Genomic DNA, 20,710 nt, shown 5'->3' with positions numbered 1-20,710 from the left:
ACTTCAACTTTTTCTCTGTTCAGATAGTTTGGTTGTACTGAACAATCTTATTTTTCGCAATCCTCGAGTCAGTTGTTATTATTCAACTGTCGATGTTACAAACCAGTCTCCCTGATGTTATTGGAATATTATTTAAGAGTATCTATTCAGTTGTATATAGTAATGTTTTCGTATTTTCGTGATAGCTATGCTTTACGTCTTTCTACACATTTACATTTTTTAGCATATCCATTTTTAGTGGTCCTAACAAATCACTTTTTCCTTCAATTATGAATGCTTTTCGGTTGACAAATATAAGCAAAACTTAGTTTCATGTGTCCTATATAATCTGAAATCAGATAAAACAGTACACATGTAGTTACCAGTAAGTAGTTTCAATTTATATTACTGCATCCTACCTGATGTCTTAAACTAATTTATTCAAGAGCTGTGATTGCAAATATTTTAAAATGCAATTTATTCTATCATACAAAAGTTCTTCATTGCCTCAATGTCTGTAAGACAGTCGACTAAGTTAAATGTCACCCATTAACAAACTGCTTAGCAAAAAAGTGACTTCTAGTAAATACAACCAATATTTTAGTTATGAAATTTGCAACATTATTTAAACAATACCACTAATGTTCTAATTTCCGATCAACAAACTGTGACCAAATACAATTCCTATGTTCAGGTTTCTCTTAAAATTAATCCATTATTAGCTTTTGTATTAGTAACAAAACTTCATTTTTTTATTAAACTTGATAAAAATGTGTGCAATGAGTTTATTCATTGATTTTGTATAAACACTTTATTAATTTAAATTTACTTAGTTATTTTAATATATAGTTACTTTTTGCATCTAAATTCGGTAAAAGTAAAATTTTGTTACTAACAGAGTTTTGCTTTCATCTGTAAAACTAATTGCAAGTAAATTTTTTTAACATACGTACGATATTTTATCTTTAATTAATAATAATTTATAGAAAAAAGATTAGTAGTGAATTTTTCTTCTTTTTTTAAGTATATATATATATATCCTTTCAACTATTTCATTTTGATATTATATAGTTATTATTATATTTTATCGGAATATTACTAGCTCTCCTTGTAGGTTCTTCTAATTTCTATCCTATGAACGTAGAAAATAGATTACTAATGTAATCATATGATTAGTATAAAATAAATGTGATCATTTTTACTACTGACAAGTTTATTTTATGTAATAATTTAATGTGACATTTTCCTTAAATTGTTCTAGAATGCATAATTTTAACTAAGTAGAAGAGTACAGTAGAGTTCTAGCGACGTATATATGTTGGCAAATTTACTTCAAATATTTAGCGTTTTGCTAAGTTTGTGATGTTTAACATAGCTTTCAAGTTTTATTGGGTGACCAAAATATTTTATCAACTATATAGTTTAGTCTTAAATTAACTTAAAATTTTTTGAAGATATATGAGTTATGCTAGTGGTGTAATCCAGGACGCGCGTTTCGTCTTATTTCTGACTCATCAACTGAGTGTGTCGTGATTTCAGTATTGGTGTTCACTTTGAGACTCGAACCCAATATCTTTCGCCATAAACACCAACGTAATATTCACTGAGCTTTTGAGTCCGCAAAACGACTAACTTGTTCAATCTGTGTAATGTTTTATATCATTGGATATGGTTTTATTATTCCATTGCTAGTCACAATTCATATACATTCTAAAACTTGATTTTAAAAATGGTTATATCGAGACAATTCCGTTCAAAGTACACATACTCCAACAATAACTGGTCAAAATTCAGTCATAGGTAGCAATAGCAGAATAATACAACCCTTACTATTGTTATAATTACGATTCAATTTATTCTTCTATAGACTTACAGTCGCTTGAAAACGCATGCATAATCTTCAATCCATATTTTGCATGACTTTGATTTCACCGAACGCTTTGTCAGTATATTATTATTACTCTTTATAAACATTTATCTGTGAGTACTTGTTTTGTTTTAAATGGATCAAATTTTTCAAGCCTAAAATAAAATAATTCTGGTTTCTTTTCTGATCTCCAAGATATTTTGTGATTCTATCCTGATTACAAACTGAAATTCAATTATATTCATTCTATAATTTATTTTTCGCGTTTGTCATCGGTTAATATGGTTCTGTTTTAGAACTTATACCTACGGTTTTATTTTGAATTGCTTTAAAACGTGTCGAATATACATTCTTAAGTGACGCTCTTTAAATAATTTCTTAAACGAATATTTCCTCATTACTTTGTGTAAGTTAAATTTATTGATTCATATAATAAATAAACCTTCATAATCAAACATTCTTATATAACGTGGAACCTGGAACAAATGTTCATCGTTCCAGATTATACCATACTGTACTAGTCCAGTTAATCAGAATATATAATGTAACACCACGAAGTAGGAAGTCAACACATCGGAAATTATAAACTCCAGCCAGAAAAACATTGAAAGTTCACAAACAGACTTCTGACTCTTGAAGAAGACAAGCAACTGGGATATTGCTGTTGTTGACAATCCATCTCCATTACTTTCATTCATACATGTAATATGTTTACGAGTACTATCACACTCAGTGATAATCAAGGTAGAACCTGGCACAAATATCTAATAACATAAGTTGATGAACTGAATCAACATTTTGAGATTAAATTCACGAAAAAAATACCAAATGAGTTGAAATAGTTGTAGTATTGATGACAGTGAAAATGACTAAACATTGAGAATCTCATCCGAAAAGAAAGTATACCTGTAGGAATGCTAAAACTCAAGATCTAGGAAAGGTAAAGAGTGTCCAACCACCGATCACAGTTACCGTGTGGACTCAAACTAGGTAGTCTCCAAATACTAATGTGTTTCGATCCAGCAGTCGATTACTTCGTGGGATGATCTCATGTGTTGGTTTCCGCTCCACCATTTTTCTTACAACTTGCTCTACTCAATATTGTACATCAAAATAGGCGATATCTGGACATATATAATACAAACCCCAACCAGCTCATTCTACGAAGATTTACACAGATGCCTAATCCTCAACCTCAGTATTATTAATTCGGTCATTCCACGATCCTCTGGCAATGTCTCGAAGACACTTGTGGTCAATAACCTGCAACTTATGCATGTTCTCTTCATTTAAAGCTATAAATTCCTACAGGTTGCTCCACTTTTTTGTATACTTTATCCATCGTGGCAAACATCAACCTAGCTTTCTGAATCCCTGTGAAGATTCCATTGGACACCAACCAATCAGAACTGATGAAACTTCCAAGTGAAGTATTCAGCACATTGGAGACCAGTTTTGAAGCAACATTCTGTATTTTAAAGAAGAATAATCCATCACAAACAAGCTTAGACTGTTGTTTAAGGTAGTTAGAAGACCTTGAATTCTGTCCAGTGAGTTTTCAAGAAGAATACCAATCACTAAGTAACTGGATAAAGAAAGCGTAGTTTTAGGACATCTGTGGGTTATTTGACGTAAACCATCATGTTTAGGGGTCTTTGGAATTGATTCATCAGGTGTTATTGACCCCCGTTCGCTTGAGATTGATCACAGCTTTTTCATATTCGTTTAGAGTCTGTAGTTCTTGCTGATCTCTCATTTAAGTTGTTTTAGAATGGTGTGCCATTGAAAAGTAGCTGAAGGCCATTTGATCTGTCCCTAAAATATTCTGCTTATTGTTTCAATCTCTTGAACTGTTAGTGGATCACCATCCCATCTTTTACCAAGACAATCTCACTAATAACTTGCGACTTACTGATTAAATAATAAAGGCTTCTGTGATCCATTGATTTCCTTAATCTCCCGGTTCATGTTACTAACAGACATTATTTCCGTTTTCATAATAGACTTCAGATCATCCTAGGTTCCGTCTTTTTCTCAGTCAGTTTCAATAATTACTGACTTTCTAGTACCTGTTTTCTTCATGAGTAAGCATCTCTGTCTAGCGGTACCTATTGCTTCTGTCTTTTTCATCTCCGGTCTTCGTTTTGTTGCAGATATGAAATCTTGGCATATATTTAATGGTCAATATTTACATAATTTTGAAGAAGTGCTAACTTTGTTATGGGAATGAATAAATATTTAGCCGTATTCTTAGTCCTTCGGTTAGCATAAACTATTAACAACTCATTTCATTGTATTTGTGTTAAAATGTTTTACTCAACTCTGATGATCCATATACTAGGTTAACTTCTGTTAATAAAACTATCACAAAACAAGACAATGATACCTGTATAGTTTAAACATTATTTAATATAGTCTGTGTAGCCGTTGACAAACGTGCTTACATTTGTCTATATTGGTACTAAAATTTTTCGAATAAATAGATAAATATGTGAAGGGTTTTTTGGAGATTTCACTAATTTTATAGTTGAAACCATGATTCAATTGAAGCTAGACAACCATGGAGAACCTGCAAGCACTGGACGGCTGTTTCGTCCTATCGTGGGACTCCTCAGCAGTGCGCATCCACGATCTCGCCTCGCGTGACTCGGACCCAGGACCTATCAGTCTCGCAGTGGCCAGTGGAGTTCAACCGTGTCTGTTGTGAGATAGTAAATCACTGAAGACAATCGTGGAGTTACTTACGCCTGTTACCCCTCGTGGAGGAGCATAGGCTACCCACCAGCATTCTCCATCCAACTCTGTCCTGGGCAGTCCTTTCCAGTTAACACTGCTGGGGAGTCCCACAATAAGATAAATGTCTGTTTTGTAGACTGCTACTGTTAAAAATCCTATCAATGTCTATATTTCAATATACACTTGTTCTATATGAAACTACATTTACAGGCATATTTCTGGAATTTTATTTTACCAGTTTATCACCTTTGTTTCAAAATGAATTAAATTATTCACCGATGATGCTTATTCATGCAATTAAAAATACATTGATTAGCACTTGATTTATAATATACGTCTATTAATTGTATCGAATTTTGACAAACCCAAGTGATACTTTATAGAAGACACATTTTTATGGATGATGATTGTTAATAATACAAGCAGACACACATCGTCATCGCCATCATTGGTCCCGCTGAGTAGAAAGAAATCTTTTGCTTGTCATAGTTGTTAATTTAATTGGAATATCTGTTTTTATTGAATTACTGATTAGTGTACAATAAATAAATCTATGTATAATGTGAATTATTTGTAATAAATATACAATTATTTCTGAATATGCGACATATTTTATTGAACTTCCAACAACCGTAAAATACTGCAATACACCTGCTTTCATCGTTTTATCTTTTTCTATAAATTGTGCAAATTTGTGTAGATTATTGAAATGCAATTGTGACTAACACTGAACAATACTAGATCCCTAATGTAACATTTTAATTTATCTCAACTATTGTTTTATACATAGACCAAGTGTTGCTTGACCGTCTGGTTATTATTATTAATGACTTTATTCAATATTATATTTTTGGTATAATATAGAATTCTCAGCACAAGGTATTTCAAAAAGTTTCTTTTACAAAAAATAAAAAAAGTGAAAGAAACTGATAACTGCATACATATATACATAATTTAAGTAGATAAACTAACTGGAATTAAATGAAATGTTTTTTTCTTAAGTTCGTTTGAATCCGTACAACTTCTAAATTAGAAATATGTTTAGAAATACAAGTTGTTGACTAGGTAGACTCTAACAACCTATTCTTCACATAGTATATTTGCTAGATAAAGTATTATAGAGCCTTTATATCTTTGCTTACGTGCATGGATTCTAATGTATTGACGTCTCTTTCTACCAGAGAATATACAAGGAGAAAGATATGAATGAAGTGGATGGTTAGCACCCTGATAAGATAACACCTGCTAGGATTTTGCAAGTTTTTGGATGTCCCATCCACAACCATAATAATAATAACCTCAAAAGACTCATCACACACCCTACTGACTGCCTTCAGCACTCTCGGCAATGTATCAATTTCTTTTTTCAAAAGCCCTGGAAAAAATGATAAAAACTGTAAAGAATAATAAGTAATGTGCAAGAATTGAAAAATTGTAACAGTAAATGTCGAGTAATCCCAAAAGCATGGAGTCTCGATATGTAGTAAGTCCGACAGAAAACTTTCTTGGATAACAATAAAACATGAGAAGATCAAGAGAGATTAGAGGAAAAACTTACGCCAAAGTAAATGACTTTTGACACTGTTTATCAAAGAATCTCCATTAGTATAAGCTCTACGGCATTCCAACAGAGTGTTTAAATGTTGTTCATGTCTCAGGCTAAAGTTAACAGTTCGACACTTAGACGGATTAAGTGTGAGCTCATTAACAACAGACCACTATCCAATACGAGACAAGAACTCATTCATTTTCAGGGAATATAAAGAAGTAGAAATCGGCATACATACAGTGAGATCGTCTGTATATTAAAAAAGTTTTCTGTGGAAGATAGCAGGTCATGCAAAAACAGTGAAAAGAAGAGCAAAAAGAATAACTCTTTGTGGCACACCTTCATTAAGCTGTAGATATGTTGAACACTTTCCTCTAAACACAGTGTACTGTTCTCTTTCAGACATGTAGGAACATATCTAGTTGTTTATCCAGCTGTCAGTGTTGACACTGATTAACTGGTTAAGTAGTTGACTAGGAACAGAGTTAAAGGCAGAAATATAGTCCAGAAAAACTCATCAAATATACTTCTTAGCCTTTCCCAAGGTGAACACTATATTATGATGCAGAACAACAACAGCATCTAAGGTGCTTCTTTTGAATTTTTAAAAAAACTGATACGGATCATTGTGCTTTTTTAGAGCAGGTTGAAGTGGGAGTATCAATAATTTTTCCATTGTTTTGAGAAATGATGAAGTTATTGCTATAGGTTTAAATTTCACATTCTTATCTCATGATACTTTTTTAGGTATTGGGATTATCCTTATCTTTCTCCACATTTTCGGTATGACATTAGTTGAGAAGGATCTATTTAAGATGCTCCTGAATGGATAATACAGAACATCAGCACACTTTAGAAAGGAGGTTTGTGATTTCATCAGGTCCCAAGCATTGCGATAAGTTAAGTGACTAGAGACATTTTTGGACATCAGTTTCAGTGATAATTGGAACACTATTATTGTTCAAACCTGTGTATATAGGAAGCATGACATCAGATGACTGACATGCAAACAACTCATATAAGTCACAAATATTCAGCTAGTTATCGCTTCTAATGTGTCTCTCACCTGTAAGTTCTTTAAATAGTTTCTACATACTTGAGTTTTTACAAGATTTGAGTTCAGATATCTAATCTCATTTTCACAGCTGTTGCAAACCGTGAAATAAAATGAATTTCTTTTTACTCGTTAAATCATGCTATTCTTGCCGTGTTCAAAAGAAAATACATGCCGATAATATTATGTAAGAGAACTGTAAATTGTCAGTCATACATTAAGTGTATCTTACTACCAGTTATTAAAGAGAGCAAACAATTTTATGGAGTTTTTATCACGTCGTTACCTTGATATTTGTCTCATTTTTTTCTTAAACTTTAAAAACTCACCTATCCTATTAAAAAAAGGGGGTAATAGTCCTCCTGTCCTACATTTTTTTTAAAAACATCTTGATTTTTTCTGAAATCCATTATATATTTTTATTAGATGCAAAGAGATGCGTAAATCTATGTTACCTTTTTTGTCAAATTATCAGATTAAATGTGTTTTGAGGACATAAATCGTATTCAGATATAATCACTATGTCACTTAATTGGTGTAAGCACACCTTTTAGTGAAAATACGTATATTATTATATGTTGTACCAGTTGTATTTTCAATTAAATAATAGTGTTATAACGATTAATATTTCTGTTTGTCAAATTTGTATTTTAAAAAATACAAGTTCCATTCAATACTGTTTTGATAATTTACATGTTATTAATGATTTCGACGACAGATTGGTATTTAACCTTGACCATTTTAGTCTCAGGTAGTTTTCAACAGTTCTAAAATCTTGTTTAGTAATCAAATAAACCTCGGTGTATCTTCTATGTATTGGCGTAAATTTTAATATCTTATAAATATCTTCATGCAGTTTCTTTCTTCATTAAATTCAACCTTTGGTTAGGAAAAATTTGGTGTGATTTTTCGAAGCAAGTACTATTGAAATGTACATAAAAAAAACGGATAAATATAGGTTTATATCATCTTGTTTGCTGATCAAGTTCAATTACACAATAAAATCAACATCTTTCTGGCAATTAACTTTGAAAGATACGGTTCATCCCTCTTTTTCCGTTAAAAATTCGGTTTCAAGTAAAGCATCTTCAGTATTCGTTCCTTAATATTTCCCTATTTTCCATGTATGTGGCTTTTTGTAAAACATGTTGCGATTTCCTCGAATTATTATTCGAGTAATATATCTATGTAGTCTTTAAGCTATCTAAAGCCAAGTGGTGTTAAGCAGGGTATGATTGTTGTGTATTTTTTAGATCTTGATAAACAACTGAGTATATTGAGGTTTCCCACTGGCCTACGATACTTGCGAATTAAGGAACGACTCACCTATTTTTATTTATAAAGTTTTATTGCGGACTCGGTAACCGCAGCTAGTACATTGCACTTCAATAATTACCCGTTAACACAGGAAAAAAAGATGAAGTGTTGGAAAAACTTAATATTCCAGCAGAACATCTTGAATTGGTACAATTGTATATATTGTAACGAAAGCATGGCCTTCAAGGATGCAGAAAATAAACGAACTAGAAGTAACGGCAGACAATTAAAAATGAACAGAGGTCATGCGAAAAATGGTGTTGGGAGAAAATCATTTGTATTTGAGTACTTTCCGAGTAAAGTTTATTAAATATTTCAATTCGATAGGTTACAGTATACATTAAACACTATTTAAGAAAGGACGTGTTCTTAAAACAGCTATGGCGTTACATAGCCTCCTGGTTAAGCTTAATTCCATCGATTATTTTTCGGGTTTCGCAACAGATGTGAAAACGCCCATCCAGAACACATCAATAATCCTAACCCATAACAAAGTGTTCCCGGTAGAAAATCGGCGCTAATATTAAGTGGAAAGATCAGCTAATATTGCATCGTTAAATAGTCACTGAGGTATCATCGTAAGAATAATTAACTGATATTAAAGGTGTTTTGTAGTAAATAAAGTGAAGAATAGTCATTAACACCCCGGAATTTACATTAAGGAATGAATTTTAAAATGATGGTTCCTACTAGACCGACTGTGAGTTTTAATTTTCAAAAGAATTCGAAATATATACACACTAGAAAAATGAATAGATTTCAGATTTTACAACATTTATGTGTTTTTAGCATTCGACATTCAAGTGTCCCTGAAATGAATTCATCTAACTGATTTAAAGATTAAACTGTTTAAATCCAACTGTAGCTGTTTTCAACGTTTTCATTTCGTTTCGTTATCACTTTGAATGGTTTTCTTTTCATTAGTTTCAAATGCTATGGAATTTGAAATGTCATCAAACACACCAACTCCATCGGATTCAGCAAATTGCAATAGTACTTTATATCATAAACAAAATGTAGAAGTAACTTTAACGGAACCTGTTTCTTTTTCATTAGTAACTGCATCCACACTATCTGTAAGTCGTTTTTTTTCTAATATTCACAGGATTTTTATTGATTTTTAAAACTGAAAACATCTATATAAAAGTTCTAAAGTTCCGTACACATTATATATTACAGTGTCTCATTGATTTTAAATAAAATTGACATTTTATTACACGGCGTCTCATCAACTTTAAACAATTCAATTTACAACTGATCAACCAATTCCAAAAGCGCGAAACTGAAATTTGAAGATCATAAAGAGAAAACACGAAATCAAATTATAAATCATAATTAAAGTTAGTTGTGACAGTTTTTGACTAACCGGGGAATCGGAATAACCTACAACTTGAAGCGGTACTCCTTCGGCATATCATCTGTGAAGTAACTAAGTAGGTTAAATCATACGATTGGAAGTTTCACAACTGTACTTTTTGAACTTGTAGTCACTTTACTATGCTTGATACTTACTTCCAAATCGGTTTTAACTATCACACTGATATGCAGTTAATAAAGTTTTGAGTATGTTATCCTTTATCGTATGGTTCAGTAAAATTGTGTAAACCACAAAGACTTGGAAATAGAAAATCATTAAGATGTTTTCGGACTTTTGTGTACGTTATGTAACAAGATACATCACTTATAAGCTGCAGAATGTTGAATTTTTAAAGCATATTAGAAACATCATAGTGTTTCTGGAAGTTAAACCCGTCTTATTACCTCTTCAACTTTTAGCCAAGCATTCAAATGACCCATGAAATACGACCAACTGTTTCTGTTTTGGATAATATTAAGCCTACTGATTTTACACACAAGAAAATAACTCGTCCAGAACAATTTGCTGTGAACAGATCACTTGGACAAGAGGTAACATCTGTTCCAAATATTTTTGGAGATTCCTCCACATCAACACCCACATTCCCAAATGAAACGACTTCGCATCCTTCGTCGTTACTCAAAACAAGACATTTATCAAAGCAGCGAACATTCCATATTCATCCCAAACTGCCTGAAACATGGGATGATATTCCCTCTCACATATCTGGTATTCGAGGTTCATTTCCCTCAAACTATAAACAGAATTCAGTGTCCAATGTTCCTCCACAATCTTACCCTCTATATAGTACAGATTTGTGTAAATCAAAACAACTAGATTCCTTCCGACCCCATGTCCCTCCACGGCCTATTCCTAAAGCAACTCGTGCTGCACCCCAGTTTAGTGGATTCACTACGATTGTTGAATCTGAGTCACGTCCATCCATCTTCAGTTCAAGTAACCAAACGATTCCAGCTAAGTCCGATTCATCTTCCGACACAACAAAAAACAAGTTCCTACGTGTCTCAGAATCCGATATTTATGTCAACGCTTCGAACATTCATTCTTCACCACAACCTGCTGCACCAATACCAATGGCTAAAAAGAAACAGCCACCTCAAGATTCGCTGAATGATGATAAGCAAAGCGTCACCGGAGATTTTGTTAATGAATACGGTTTAGAAAGGTCATCTGTTAAATATGCTTTGAGGTAAGCTCAATATAAGTTTGTTAAATACATGTCGGGTGTTAGTTAGTGTAACCAGTACATTTTGTCGTATATTTGATTTTCAAAAGTTAGCTTACATATATTGTTGTATGTCTTTGTTCTCGAAGATAGAATTTGTAGTCTCATTGAAATATTTTATTGGCGAAATCCATGTAGAAAAAATTATTTTTTAACCAGACATTTTTTCTCGTTTAATCACCTTAGTCGTTTTCCAGTGGTTTCAATTATCTGTTAATTGATCTTACTGACTTAAATATTAGGCTGTTTAATGTGCTTTTAATTTAACCATACATATCCTTGGTAGCTTCATTTTTATAGAGATCCAGTTACACATAAGGTCATAAATGTATCGATTTGATACTAATTGCAAGTAGATGTTCAGGCATGAAAACTAGAGCCAAGTACCCAAACCACCAGTCAGTCAGCTACAACGTAGTACCAGGCACATATATGCATCGGTCCAAGTTGCCATACCTCATTAGCAAAACAAGATGAACACCGAATTCATAGTAGTTAATTTAGTGGTGGTAATATACAACAGAAAGGTTGCATATAAGGATATAGTACAGGAAGAAAGACAGATATAAAGCAATTCTAACCTCATGGTTTAAGGGAAGATAAAGAGTGTATACACCTACGCCATTGTGATCGATTCTGAGCCATGTCACCCACAGTCTCCAGCCATTGGTTACGATAGTCACGCGGACCCCAACCAAGCAGTCTGCATCTAACAACATGGCTCAGACTAGAAGTTAGTGACTTCAAGCACTGATGCTACGTTTTGGTTTGACAGCTCCTAACTCTCTTCCAACCATTGCCAATATTAGTCAGCATAGCGCGTCGTCGTAATCGGTGTTCAGGCATACGTAACACGTGACCCAACCATCTCAGTCGATGAAGATTCACAACCTCATCGACTGATTTTACCATCATTCCCTAATACCCTGTGTCTAATCCCATTATTACTTACCCGGTGATCCCAGCAGATGCGAGCAATATTTCTAAGGCATCTGTGGTCAAATACTAGTAACTTACGAGCATCTTCTACTCTTAATGGCCATGTTTCACAGCCGTAAAGTAGAACAGAGCGAACTGTTGCGCAGTATACTCGTCCCTCAATTGATAGACGGATATCTCGTCTTCGCCATAGGTGACGTAAGTTGGCAAAAGCCAAACGAGCTTTTTGAATCCGTGCTGAAATTTCGTCAGACACCAACCCATTAGGGCTGATCAGACTTCCAAGATAAGTGAAGTTGTCGACGCGTTCGACTACTTCACTCCCTATCCTTAGTTCAGGTGTTGACGCAGGCCAGTGCTGGAGCAACAATTTACATTTAGAGGGGGAGGAACGCATCCCAAACATACTGACATTGTTACTCAGTGCTACCAAAAGACTCTGCATTTCATCAGCGTCTTCACCAAACAGGACTATGTCATCCGCCATTGAATAACAGAATATTATATATATATATATATATATATATATATATATATATATATATAGCTGATTAATCACATGAAATTGTTTGATTGATCGGAAAGAAAAAATCGAATCGATTTTTCATTCAACACAATTACAACACTGTTGCTATTTCTCTTGTAATTGCAGCTCTTCTGATGAAACTAAAAGATTTCCACTGCCAGCACCACATCAAATTCGCGAAGATTTGGAAGCTAAAATACCACCGATTCCTCCTCGGACGCCACGCGTGCGAATAATTGATATTAATCAATTATGCGCAGCATGTAATGCCAAACTAGGTAATCCCAACAAACCGATTTATTTGGTTCAAATACTTACCAATTTATCAATTACATTTTAGAATCATTAATAGTTTTATTACATAAGGTTGACAGTACTTAGTTGTGAGCTGAAGGAATAAAGTAAGATCAAATAACTTTTATTTGTAGCTTGAACAAGCTTACCAGAGTTGTGGTGAGCTAATTACCTCAGGATTCTTTATTTACTGGTATATTTTCCCACAACTCTTGCAACTAAAATATTTACCCGCTATCTTACACTGTTTCCTGTGTAACACTGGTTTGTTTTGTCTGCACAAATCTTGCATTTACAAGAACCCTAAAATTTCGCATAGAATTTGGACCAATTGGTTTCTTAGTGATTAAAAAACTCGAAAGTGCTCATCGCCTGGTTTGGCCCTCTTTATTTATTTTGTTTTGAGGAGCCCAGTAGTTGTACTTGATTTATGTTGAATAAATTAAAAAATTCGTTTAAAAATAACTACCGACATATGGGTACTATATGGAAACTAGATGAAGAAAATGGTCTGAACAATGATCGGTTAGCCAGAAAATTAAGAGTAGACCTGACAGTTTGAAAAAACTTTATGCGCACTTTCAACCTCTATGGATATCAATCTTACACTTGGCCTGTGAGATTCGATTACTATGGATTCCTAAACCTTTATCAGAATGTATGCATCGGGACTTATCCTCAATTACATTTCGTATCAGACTTCAAGTTTTTATAAAGATTTAAAGCGTTTATAGGGACATATTTCAACACCCTTTATTTGAGACTCCTGTGTATAAAGTTAGGAAACCTAACTACATTTTAGATCTCAAAACTCTATCTCCGTAAATGCTTTTCTTTTTCGATGTTCGTTATTTGTTCTAGATTGTCGATAGATACATGCCCCGAAATTTGAGTATTTTGAACCAGATGTAATAGCCTCGTTGTTTCTGTTTATTATTTGTTGCCGCCCAGAAACAGAGTCTGTCATCTAGAATAAACACCTCTAGTCTCCTATTTCAGTATCCATAATAGAGACGTTTACGCCGGAGCAATCAAGCCATAACTAACCCCTATATTACCTAATGACATACAAAAGTCTGTTGTCACATTACGGTTTTTTGTGCTCGTCAGATTCTATCCATTCTTGACCGCCGCAAAATATTTAACAGCAATTACAGCACAGGTACTAACGTTAGAGGTCCCATATGGGTTTCAGTTCTCCAGATTATCCATAGCTAGTATAAAAATCGACAGTTTAGTTTGTGTATAAATTAACAGTCTCTTTCATCGCGGACCGATTAAAATGATTTACTTTATTTGCTTTCTACACAGATTCTGAGGACTCAATGGTTATTGAATCCTTAAATCTATACTATCATTTACCATGTTTTGTATGTGCAAGATGTGGAATTGCGCTAGGTGATGGTCTATCAGATGTGGAAGTTCGTGTTCGACGTAACTTGCTTTACTGTTCACATTGTCATTCCAAGAATCTCACCGTATCAAATAATAACAAAAATGAATGTCATCCACAGATGCAAAGTGTGCAACCTAGTTCTCAATCACTAAAACCACTTAAACCCACTGATAAAAGACACCGAAACGGTCCAGAACAGCAGTTATCATCAAATTTAAATAAAGTAAGACCCGATAACTGTCATAATTTAAATGACATTATTATTTACCTAACCTACAATACGACTGTTATATAAGTTCTAAACCTTAGACATTATTAAAGCATATTCACATAAGAGCAGCTTATTTTTGATATCATGAACGTAAACTAACCGATAAGAAGAACCCCAAATCACCAGAAGTTGGTTAGAATTATTAGGATAACTGGAATTCCATTGTCGATATTAAGAAAATACACACATTCACTATATAATGGGAACACGAAAATTGCAAATAAGATTTTAAGAACACATTATTCAATATACTAGTCACAGAGACTAATGACTTGTTAAATTATTCATACGTTCCAAAAAAGCTTACGTTGGAGACAAACCTACTAACTGATAAATTATAACAGCCGCCAACGCTGCACCAAAACCTTATGTTTCCCTGGTCATCAGACCAATTTTCGAAATTTCACTGAATGATGAACGGTTAATATGTAAACTATAAGTTTCTTCTCCAACCTTTGTAAAGTCTTTAGGTGTAAATATCAGAGGAGTCTATTTGTAATGTAAATTCTATCCACTCTCACTCAATTTGCGATATTATCCGCTCGATATCGACTCGCGAAAAAAAGCCGCAGTAACATCAGACAGAATATTAATCACTGAGTAGTGATCAATATCATGTTTATTTTGTTCCTCAGTGCTGGTCTAATTATATCGATCAAGTTGCAATACGGCCACTAGTCTAAGCCCCTCGAATGACTCAACAGTAAGTTCTCAGATTGTAGAACTAGGTGACGCGGTTCGAATCCCCTAGAGAGCACCAGTCTCTTCGAGATTATAGGCACACCTTGAGTACAAGCGCAAACCAGCACAGAAACTAATTTTGGGGTTTCCTTTCGACTACCAACAACCCCTTGACTCCAGAACACTAAACTGATTCGTAAGAGTTTACATATAATACACTAGTTTAAACCATATTTTAACCATCACCCATTAAAATCCACAAGTTTTACACAAATTATACAGGGGAAATACTTGACTAGTCAGCTCCATTTATTTACTTTCATCTAAATGTAAACTATTTTAGATTGAAACCGTGTGGTTATAAAAACAAGTTTTCTTAGGAAGTTATAAATCTTCAGTTGATTTTCATAAAAACCACTTTTTTGTTGATTCTGGAGCGATTTGATTGCCTCATTTCAAAAAATGAATGTAATCTTACTGTAAAAACACAAATTAGTTGGCTTTCTTAAATTTCAACACAAAAGTGTTATTTCTGTACTGGTTTACATGCAGAGGTTCGTGGAAGATAAACACAATGAAACTGACATCATGAAATTAAAATCTCTGTTTATCTCTTTCAGCATCATGTCCTGTAAACTGCCTTCGTTTTTCTTGTTTTCACCAAAAGAACACAATTTCTCAATATTGTGCACTGTGACTGACGATTCGAGCTTAATAACTGTGATTTCGACGGTTTCAAACGGGAAATTTAGATCACTAGAAGGCTTTGTAGGATGATTCCTACTTATTCACAAATTTGAGGTATAATATGCACTTTTATCTTTCATAAAAACTGAAGCTACAATTTTGTATGCATAATTTTCTTTTGCTTGGCAAAATTCTCTTATTTTGCTACTATTACTTTCACAATTGATTCGTTAGCTGTCCTATGAAATACCATATATATATTATCATCTAATTTTCCCTGCATGCGATTCTGTCTTCACACTTATGTACAATCCTTTTAAAAATATCGTAATTTAAACTGTATAATCGTAATATATGTAAGATATCTTAAAATACTACTATTGTACGTTTATAGTAGCATTGAAACATCTAAGTAAAGATATACGACAAGAAAAAACTAATGATTTTTAATTTACGAAACTTTTTTTGGCAATTGAAATATGTTTATCATTCAAAGTCTACAAGCTATTTCGCTCTTTAGGTGGGGCCCAAAAGTAAGGTGAACGAGATTTTTGACTTCTCCTGAATAAAGAAAGAATACGTATTGTGTTGTATATTAACATACTTAGGTCGAAAATGAAACCATGGAACACCGAAAGCTTTTGAAAGTTCTACTACAGTAGGCTCTGCAGAATTTTTGATAATTGTATCGGATACATTGATTTTTAGAGGAGAAGTTGGAGTGCGTAGCGATTTAATGTCATGTGAAATAGGCTAAAACAAAATGATAGGCTAAGAAAACCTACTTTAGTACACTCATAAGGAACTTTTCTAACTGGATGCCAACAAACAACAACCGCTCCATCGGGAGAAAGAGTTATAGCTGACTCACCACTTTAAAGTGATTTCAATAAAAATAAAAATACCTTTCCACCAATTCTTTCGATGACCTATAAACACGGGTTGCATTGATTTGAAGTGATCTAGAAAAAAAGGATCAATATTAAATTAATTATGAATACGCAACACAAAGATATTCAGTTACCAACAAATAATGATGTTTATTTGCTTACTCGAATATAGTCTTCATATATGGTACGAAGTCCAGTAACACAGTCTGGTTCCATGAACCTTAGAAAGTTAAGTTCAAGTATGTAGTCCATCTGTTGGAAACAATGCTCAAAACTATTGAGAAACATCGCCGTGTTTATTCAGTGACGAAATAGTCTTAGTGATCATTGTTCCATCTCTAAGGTGGTACATTAATCAGTTTGTACTTATTGTACGAATGAAGTAGCATATAATAGATCTAGCTCACAACTCAGTGGATATGTTTTTCTTTCGTACAAAACCCAAGTGGGCTGAAACAAATTTTTGTTACATTAGACATCGATGCACCTTTCTGGATCCTCTGCAGTGCACTATAGTCTAAACGCTTACGGGTGGACTAATCGCTTTAACCAACAGATAATTATTGGCTCGGTCAACGTAGAGAGGGAATCTCTGAGGATGAACCGTAAGAATAAAATGCACATCGAAATTTAGCGCTCGTATATTCTGAGACAAAATCCCACTTAACTACTCTTGGTTTGCCTCTCACTTAGATGAGAGATACATGTAAAAAGAAATACAACCCACAATAATAGCTTTAGATGTACATCAATTCTCCAAACTTCTTTCGGAAGACATCTACAGTTGGATTTGCTGCCAAGTTTTGTAGTGTACAGCATCAAAAGCTGATTGTCTGTGTCAGCACTCATTAGATGACTTAAGTTGCATGTTCTGGTCAACTATATGGTTTCAGAGGAAATATATGCTTGAAAAATTCGTTGCAGAACTGTAATGTTGGGGTTAGACCAACTTTATGCCTTTTATAAAAGTCCTGAGAAATTTACGATTTTTTTCAAACAGGAAATAAAATTACGTATAAATACGGAGTAAGGAAAATTAATTTTGCCAGCACTGGTACGTAAGTTTCTAGCTAGATTAATAAACTAAAAGCTGGCATGTGAAAGCCATTTTATTCCCGCAAGAAGATAAAATGAAAACAAGTCTCACTAACCCCATTTATTAATATCTTTCGATAAACCAGTTATTTCATAAGGGCCTAACAAATCTCTACCTTTAGATACGACTTTAATCAAATAACTTCGAAGAAAAATGTCTCAAATGGAATGTAGCCAAAGCAAGTATCAGTCTGTAATATCTATTTGTACTAGTACAAATCAGTTCTCGCTCTTCTTATTTCTAGCACATTAGGTCCTCCAATAATTTTGAAATGCAATGATATAAACTCACGTTACTTTCTAATCTATCAAAATGAATGTCTACAACTTACCTACGAATGAATGATACTGCTTTCGATATCAGCATTTCAGGAAAAACTACCCTTTGTTAGACTAGGCAGCTAAAACGAAGAAAAAGATAGGGCTAGCCTTTATAAAAAATACTGTACATTAAAAGGTATTGAAATACATTCCATTCCACAAGCAAGCAAAATGTAAGCACCCAGTAGGTCAATTTGCAGTAAAACTTGAATACAGTAAACTAGACACATGTGTTGCTGTACTACCTTTTTAACTCGGAATTTAGCTGTTTAGACAACTGACTGTCTTTGTTTGAACATTTATCCGCTATTATCATTTGTGAACATTACTAAATATTGAAAATTGCTCCCACCACTACAAATCAAATATGGTGAGGCTACAACCTTCGAGCAGCGCTAAAGTGACTTTAGGGCAACCCACCTACTTATTAGGGTTATAAATTAGTAATATGATTTTGAGTTAGAATTTGGGGTACGGGTTTTATCACAAACTGACATCAAGTATAATCCCAAAATGCAATGTAATTATATAGATGAGTGATTTTCGCGCCGGAACACAAACTTGCTATTCATAATTCCATTGTTTCGTCCATAAAGTGTAATCTCGCCAGAAAGGGTAAATATGAAGTCTAGTATGGCGTCTCACGGCAGACCAAACACCACTGCAGTTATGAAGAAAATACTAACAGGTGGTAATATCAAGGCAACAAAGAGTTAAATGGAAAAGGATGAGAAACATAGTAACACGAAACAAATTGTTGCGCAGTTATTTTCTGATTGAGTGAGCAGATATCTTACTTGCTCAAAAACTGATGTTAGTAAAAGCGGATATTCTCTCGAACATCCACTGAGGGTTTTTTTTTCTTATGAACTCAAATTACCAATACGCTGATTAAAACCTCAACCAGTCTGAGCAATTCCTATCATTATTTCATCTTGTTTTGTTGTTTGTTATAGCTTTTTTATTTTGGTAAGTTAGATAATTCAGCTGTCAACATTGTAATCCTACTACGGGTTAACAGTGAACAACAGAATTGTACCCTGATTACATTTCCACTATCTCTTAATGGTCAGCTCATTCTTCTAGTCCCCTGTACACATAAACCTTCGAATCTTATTAGTGAATAATGGTCCTGTTACTCATTACTATTGCTGGTTCATGAGCAACCAAATTAAAACCCAGCACCAGGACATGATCCCACTGATCTAAGCCATAAGAGTAGGTAGAGACAATAGTTTCTGTTAAGTGTACTTGATTGGTGCCCTCGCAATTACTGTGACTAACTGTTAAAGACACTGTACATCGTGAATCAGAACCAGTCGCAATGTGGCATATGAACAGACTTAATCTTCCCTAAGATCCTGAGCATCAAAATTACTTTGCTTTCGAGAAGTCCATAATGGATTTCCGTATTAATTACTACAGCTTCAAAAGTATCAATATGATCCCCGAACGGTGTATATACAAACATTAAGTCCGACAGTTCATGTACAGATCCCCAGAAACTATTAGTTACGTACCACAGGTCGTTGACATGTTAAAACCTGGAATGTTTAACCTTGAATGGCGAGCTAGATTTGGACTAGCCGCTTTCCAATATATCCAATATCTTAATGACGACCTTGTATAAACCGATTGGTTTCTTTGCGTTCGCTTTTTTTTCTTCAGCACTGTTCCAGGTATTTGGTAATTTCCAGTGAGTGGTAGTCCATCCACTTCACTGCACTAATTCTAGTCAGTTTAGTAGTTTGTTGAGGATTTGTTCATATCCACATCTCCCTATTTTGGAAAAATTTTGTCCGTTTTAGGGGAATTCGGGGGAATCTGCTATGGAATTTTCGGGATGGGGGAAATTGCATAAAAACCCCGAAAGTTCGGAGATCTACACAATACTTCCCCTAGAATCTCATAACACTAGGGAAATCGGTCTATATTTATCGAGAAAACACCAAAATCGCACAATATTTTGAAAAAGTCCCGCAAATTTTTGGGTTTCTCCTCAATATTTCCACAGAATTTTCGACACCTTTGAGGAAACTCATCTAGATTGTGTGATCAAACCTCAATACATTCAGAAAACCGCAAAATTGTCGAGTGCACAGAAAATCTTGTCGATTTAATAATAAGTTCTCAAACTTTTCTACGCACCTATTCAATTTTTAAGTCAACTTTGAAAGGCAAACCCAGTTTCAAGGCAATTAAATCATAGTTGATGACAAGAACCGGTCTGTCACGATGTATCAGCATTGCCGTAATTAAAAGACTGATGCGTTATGGATAAGTACATCAGGTTGATGTTGGATTTCCATTCTCAGTGTTCTGCAGAAAGAAAAATGTTACTCTTCAGCATTACAAACGCAGTACCAAAACAGCGAGATTGCTTATAGTAAACAAAAAATGCACTATATCATATCAATCATCCAACGTGTGATTCCACAACGCCATGTGAAAGGTTGATTACGTACCATTGGTATAACAATTGTGTTTGATGAATAAAAACTTAAA

General features: G+C 33.9%; 2 protein-coding genes across 2 annotated transcripts in view; one reads left to right on the top strand and one right to left on the bottom strand.

Moving 5' to 3' along the window:
- Smp_126840 (hypothetical protein) overlaps window positions 1-16,347 on the top strand; it is a 38,219-nt gene extending 21,872 nt beyond the window's left edge. The window contains exons 10-14 of the mRNA XM_018796728.1: window positions 9,427-9,578; window positions 10,279-11,069; window positions 12,697-12,848; window positions 14,176-14,483; window positions 15,833-16,347. Coding sequence (XP_018651841.1) covers window positions 9,427-9,578; window positions 10,279-11,069; window positions 12,697-12,848; window positions 14,176-14,483; window positions 15,833-15,847 — 1,418 coding nt within the window. The 3' untranslated portion in view covers window positions 15,848-16,347. The remainder of the gene's footprint in view (window positions 1-9,426; window positions 9,579-10,278; window positions 11,070-12,696; window positions 12,849-14,175; window positions 14,484-15,832) is intronic.
- Window positions 16,329-19,762, bottom strand: Smp_008770 (putative mitochondrial 28S ribosomal protein S32 (S32mt) (MRP-S32)). Its single transcript, XM_018796727.1, has 6 exons — window positions 19,726-19,762; window positions 18,217-18,285; window positions 16,805-16,861; window positions 16,685-16,772; window positions 16,504-16,652; window positions 16,329-16,460 (listed from the first exon to the last, which is right to left on the bottom strand). Exons 2-6 carry the CDS (start codon window positions 18,249-18,251, stop codon window positions 16,397-16,399), a joined length of 393 nt encoding a protein of 130 aa, XP_018651840.1. The 5' UTR covers window positions 18,252-18,285; window positions 19,726-19,762; the 3' UTR covers window positions 16,329-16,396.
- Between the last annotated feature and the right edge of the window lie 948 nt (window positions 19,763-20,710).

This window comes from Schistosoma mansoni, chromosome 4 (assembly GCF_000237925.1).
Source record: "Schistosoma mansoni strain Puerto Rico chromosome 4, complete genome".
NCBI classification, from domain to species: domain Eukaryota; kingdom Metazoa; phylum Platyhelminthes; class Trematoda; order Strigeidida; family Schistosomatidae; genus Schistosoma; species Schistosoma mansoni.
The sequence above is the reverse complement of the archived record's forward strand: the minus strand, read 5'-3'. Positions and strand labels throughout refer to the sequence as shown.